Raw genomic sequence first — 5817 nt, forward strand, 5'->3', positions numbered from 1 at the left:
AGGTATAGACGGGGTAAAAGGTGCTTGCTGTCCACCCTAACGTAAGAGTAGCAAATAACAGAGGATAGTTTAGGGGAGGCACAAGGCTTTTTTTTTTATAAAAAACAATAGTGTTTGGAATGTATTGCCAGGGTTAGTAGTGCAATTGGAACTTTTAACGCTCTTATCGACAGGCACATGGATACAAGAACATAAAGGTTTGTGGGTGTTAGGTATGGAAGATTTACTCTGTTGAGAAGGGTTCTATTGGTTGGCACAAAGTCATGGGCCAAAAAGGGCTTGCACTATTATGTTCCATGTTTCCACAATGGCACCAAGGATTTCACTCCTGAAGAATCTTAAGAGCACAAGATAGATCTTGAGTAATTAAACACATTGAAAGGTCAAATGAGATAAATTGGCAGTTTAATCTATTTTTTTTTGATGGTGGTAGTGAGGTATTCATGTTGGTCAGGATACAAAGATCTCTCTGCTACAAGCAGAACATCATTAGGCTTGTGCCAAAAACAAAGATACTCTACAAGTGTCTTTATTACAGTACTAAAATGTTAAATTACTAAATATGGCTTTAAAATCTATAAAATGTTCTAATACTGAACCATAAGCAGTACATCTGTATTTTTATATAAAGCTGAAGGACAAGGCTGTACTGCAATTTGCAGATTATGACTGACCACCTACGCTGCTGCCGTACTATGCTTTTATAATTAGCTTAAGATATTACTATTATTCCCCACATTCTATGCTTTAATGCAAAAATGGTAGCATCATTCTGGTTAGCTGCTCAACTAGACCCCTTTTATACACTGGGAGACCACTCACACCAAGAGACCAAAATTGAACCAAATATTTCTGCTTGCTTAAAACCTATTTCAATAAGGATTTGTTTCACTATCTTGTGTATGAGTCAAAAATGCATAAATGAAAACCAGCAATGTTTAATACCACCGTAAAATTGCATAGCGACACATACAATTTAAGCCAAAATGCTTATACATGATAGGAATAAGAAAATTTTAAAATTTGAGGCAAGCACTATCTTGATCTCCTATCTTTTTTTGATTTTTCGATGCATTTGTCCATTGTCTTTTCAGTATCTCCTCTGCATTTTGGACAGTACCATTTGCCTTTTGGTTTGTATGTTAATCCTACGCATGAAAAATGAAACCACTCGATTGGACACTCTTCATTATCGCATCCTATCATTTCACCGTAAGAGACCTGGTTGCAGAGGCAGTAAGTAGGTTCATTGGGATCAATCGGAAAATCAATTGGAGAGACTTCTCTTTCTGGCCTAGCTTTAGACCGTTTCTTTTTTGCAGATTTTGATTTTTTCTCTTTGGGCTGTTCCTCTCCTTCCTCAATCTCATTACTAATGTGACACAATTCACGGTTTTCACTATTGTGACACAATTCACGGTTTTCACTATTTTTCTGCCTACGTGGCCTTCTAGAAGCCCGTTCCATTAATGGAACCTCTGTTTTGATCTTCTCTATAGATTTATCTTGTTCGCTTGCATCCTCAAAGCAATCCGAATGGCTATCCATCTGTCTTGCACAATTTTCTACTTGCTCACTCATTTGCGAAACAATCTGAATTTTCTCATCACCCAGCTCTTGGCTATTAATTAGTGCTCTCTGGAGATGATGCAACAGCCGTTTCCTTTGTGTGATGTCCATTTCTTGCTTATACTTCTCGTAAGCATCATCGAGTTCCTTTAAAACTTCTGGAAAAGGGAAACGAAAGCTACATTTGCAAAGGAATTCGGATACTTAAAAAATTAATAATTTCCCAGGGTAAAAAACTCAACTCTATGAGCTAGCTCAGATACAGCGAACAAATCCTTTTCAGAAAGTGCTTTCATTTTAAGATATGAAATCTTAACGTTAGCTGACCTTTTGTTAGTTAGATCAAATATCCTTTCATACCAAATTAGCAAAATTGTAGCAAAGTAAACAAGATAAAAACTGGAATTAGCAACAGGGGAAATGTTAAAAAAAAAAAATTCTCATGGGCGAGGTTATTGGCGGAGACTCATTCTTTGAAAATCACAAGTGGACTTCAAAGTCATGATTTAGTCATATGAAAACAAAAATCAGACCCTTTGGCCCAACTTGTCCATTTCCAAACAAGGCACTGCTGGAGCCAGTCTTATTTGCTTCTGTTTGGTCCTTACCTTTCTCAATAGTTCCTGTCCATGAACCTGTCTTTTAAATATAGTAATTGTTCCTGCCTCTACCATTTCCTCTGATAGTTCATTACATATATTCTGAGACAGGTTATATAGGTATTTGAATAGTCATGGGCTGATTTAAGGATCGTAAGGATGGCTTTATCTTGTAGAGTTTTTCGAGGAGGTTACACAGAAGGTGGATGAAAATGTTGTCTACATGAAATTTAGCAAAGCCTTTGTCAAGGTCCCACATGGGAAGTTAGTACAGAAGGTTATGACTCTAGGTATTCAAGGAGAGGTTGTAAACTGGATTTGAAAATTGGCTGTGTGGGAGAAAACAGAGGGTGGTGGTGGATGGTTGCTTCTCAGATTGGAGGCCTGTGACGAGTGGTGTGCCTCAGGGATCCACATTGGGACCATTGTTGTTGTATATATCAATGATTTGGAAGATAATGTGGTGAATTGGATCAGCAAGTTTACTGATGACACAAAGATAGGAGGCGTTCTGGATAGCGAGAAAGATTTTCAAGGGATCTGGACCAGGTAGGAGAATGGGCCAAAAAAATGGCAGATGGCGTTTAATGCAGATTAATGTGAGGTGACGCATTTTGGAAGGGCAAACTAATGTCGGAGAATATAGAGTAAATGATAGGGAACTAGTATTCCCTGAAGATGGTGTCGCATGTGGACATGGTTGTAAAGAAAGCTTTTGGCATCTTAGCCTTTATAAATCAAAGTATTGAGTATAGGAGTTGGGATGTTTTGTTGAAGTTGTTGAAGACATTGGTGAGGCCAAATTTGGAATATTGTGTGCAGTTCTGGGCACCTAAGATTGAAAGAGTACAGAGAAGATTTACTAGGATATTGCTGGGTCTTTAGGAATCAAGTTACAGGGAAAGATTAAACTGGTTAGGATTTTATTCCTTGGAGCGTGGATGGGAGATTTGATAAGAGGTCTAGACAGAGTGGGTGCTAGTAGGCTTTTTCCACTTAGATTGGAGGATATAAATAAGAGAGGTGAAGGGGAAAGTTTTAGGGGAAACATTAAGGGGAAGTCTTCAGTCAAGAGTGGTGGGTGTGTGGAATGAGCTGCCATCTGATGTGAATGCAGGCTCAATAGAGTGTTTTAAGAATAAATTGGATAGGTACATGGGTGGGAGAGGCCTGGAGATGATGGTCAGCACAGAATAGAGGTTAAATGGCCTGTTTTCAGTGCTGTAGCATTCTATGGTTTTACTCACCACTTTGTAGTTGCCCCTCAAGATCCCCTTGCTTTTCAGCTTTAAAACTATGTCATCTTCTACCCCTGGAAATGGATTTGACAATTTACCTCATCCACCTCCCTAATGATTTTATATACCTCGAAGGTCATGCTTTAGTCTTCAACACTCCCTCTTTACAACAAAACTTTGCCAGCCCCAGTCATATCCTTCAGAATCTTTTCTGCTCACTTTGCAGCTTCATGACATTTCCTATGGCCAGACAACCACAACTGTGCACAATATCATCGGAAAAGTGGCACGCTTTGCTCCCAAAACGGATCTTGCTCCCAGAGTTCAAGAGAGCTCAATTGTGTAGGTAAAATGAGAGTGATGACAAGGGAACATTTGACTGAAGTTTTAATTGAAGTCTCCCACTCCTCCTACTAATCCTTCCCCTCCTTATTCCCTCCTAGCCCATTCTCCCCCCTTCATTTCCCCTATGACCCACCTCACTCCTTCAAGCCCCCTCCCTCCTTCAAGCCCCCCTCCCTCCTTCAAGCCCCCCTCCCTCCTTCAAGCCCCCCTCCCTCCTTCAACCCCCCTCCCTCCTTCAACCCCCCTCCCTCCTTCAAGCCCCCCTCCCTCCTTCAAGCCCCCCTCCCTCCTTCAAGCCCCCCTCCCTCCATCAAGCCCCCCTCCCTCCTTCAAGCCCCCCTCCCTCCATCAAGCCCCCCTCCCTCCATCAAGCCCCCCTCCCTCCTTCAAGCCCCCCTCCCTCCTTCAAGCCCCCCTCCCTCCATCAAGCCCCCCTCCCTCCATCAAGCCCCCCCCCCTCACACCTCACTCACCGCGGTACCGGGTGTCGATCTCCCTCAGGCGGGACACGCTGCGCTGCAGTTCGAGGGGCAGAGCCTCCACGCTCTCCAGGTAATCCTCCACATAGCCGGACACCCGCGGCCTGTGGCACTGGGCGAGCATCATCCACACCGGCTCCACCGGCTCCGCGCTTGCGTCCTCGTGCGTCAACTTGAGCACGTGACCGACCCCCCAACTTGGCGCCTGCGCACTCGCATTTCATTCGGTTCCTTCAACCATGAAGCAAGAAAAGAAATGCCGGGAGGTGATCAGGGTTAGGCCGTGATGAGGTATGATGAGTAAAAGAAGAAGCATCCTGAGAATGAGCCCCGTTCTGTTGATGTACGCATGTACATTACCTGCGTAACTATTGGTTGTGACAAGTGCTGGTGCGTTCTCGCGCGCTCAGTCCAGGGACGTCTTAGCGCAAAGTACGAGCGGGCATTGAGGTTCGATACACAGCTACTCGGCCAGTTACGGCCGGGCACTCGCTGCCCCTGGTCCAGGGACTTTCCCCTAGGCGCTGACGAGAAACCACGTTCTCCGTAGGTAGCCTAGAATGCAGGTCTTCAGAATGCTCTACTCGGCTGTGTTAGATCAGGACTTTATATATCACCAATGGGAGTGACACTTTTAGATTGTAGTTCAAGGTTGCATTGTTGATATTGATAACTGAGTTCATACTGTTTATACAATATGTTCTCTGTTGTACTCATTTGTGGTTTAAGACAATATATTCATTTGAAGATTTTCAATTTATGAATAAATCATGCTAATTAGATCCCACTGTTAACCAATCAATGGTAGGAGGAGGGATTAAAGGAAATTAAATGATTATCAATTAATAGTTTACCAGCAAGTGTGTGTAACATATCAAAGTGTCTGAAATAGACCATGAATAAGCAGAAGAAAGGATTACTTCAACACTAAAGGCCAACTGAATGGAGAAGTTATTAAAATGTATTTATGGAGTTATGAAAAGTTTATTTCCATGAATTATAAATTAATTTCTGAACAATGTCTTCGAGCACTCTACTAAATCCTGGATCACCTGGACTGCGAAAATGCCTACAGTTCGATATTGAACGTTATCATCCCCTCAAAACTGATCAGTTAACTCATCTACCTGTGCAATTGGATCCTGGATTTCCTACCTCCAGATGCTAATCAGTGCGGATTGGCAAGAACATCTTCTGCACAGCCTCCATTAGCACCGGAACACAACAGGACTGTGCACAACAACATTTCCAAACTTGCTGACAATTCCGCAACAGTGGACTGTATAAAAGGGGTAATGAGTCGGCATACCGAAGGGAGATTGAAAACTTGGCTGAACGGTGTACTGACCACAACCTCTTGCTCAATTTCACCAAAACCAAGCAGCTGATTTGTGGAGTTAACGTTATGGGTGGGGCATCCTGCGGGCTGATGATGTCACGGGACTTCTGCATCTGGGAGAGTTATGTTCTGGCTGGCTCGGGAGCAGTATGCAATACCTGCACATGTAGATATTCACCAAGGGTATGTTAAAATAAAGTAAGGTAATGAACGCAACCCTGGGCTCAAGCGTGTTTGAACCCAACACG

The 5817-nt window shown here is 42.8% G+C and overlaps 1 protein-coding gene across 1 annotated transcript; it reads right to left on the minus strand.

Moving 5' to 3' along the window:
- Nucleotides 1-388: 388 nt before the first annotated feature.
- Nucleotides 389-4805, minus strand: ing2 (inhibitor of growth family, member 2). The gene is made up of 2 exons (XM_069940531.1): nt 4225-4805; nt 389-1727 (listed from the first exon to the last, which is right to left on the minus strand). The coding sequence occupies exons 1-2, from the start codon at nt 4355-4357 to the stop codon at nt 1036-1038; spliced, it is 825 nt and encodes a 274-aa protein (XP_069796632.1). The 5' UTR covers nt 4358-4805; the 3' UTR covers nt 389-1035.
- Between the last annotated feature and the right edge of the window lie 1012 nt (nt 4806-5817).

Source organism: Narcine bancroftii, chromosome 1 (genome assembly GCF_036971445.1).
Source record: "Narcine bancroftii isolate sNarBan1 chromosome 1, sNarBan1.hap1, whole genome shotgun sequence".
In the NCBI taxonomy this organism is placed as follows: domain Eukaryota; kingdom Metazoa; phylum Chordata; class Chondrichthyes; order Torpediniformes; family Narcinidae; genus Narcine; species Narcine bancroftii.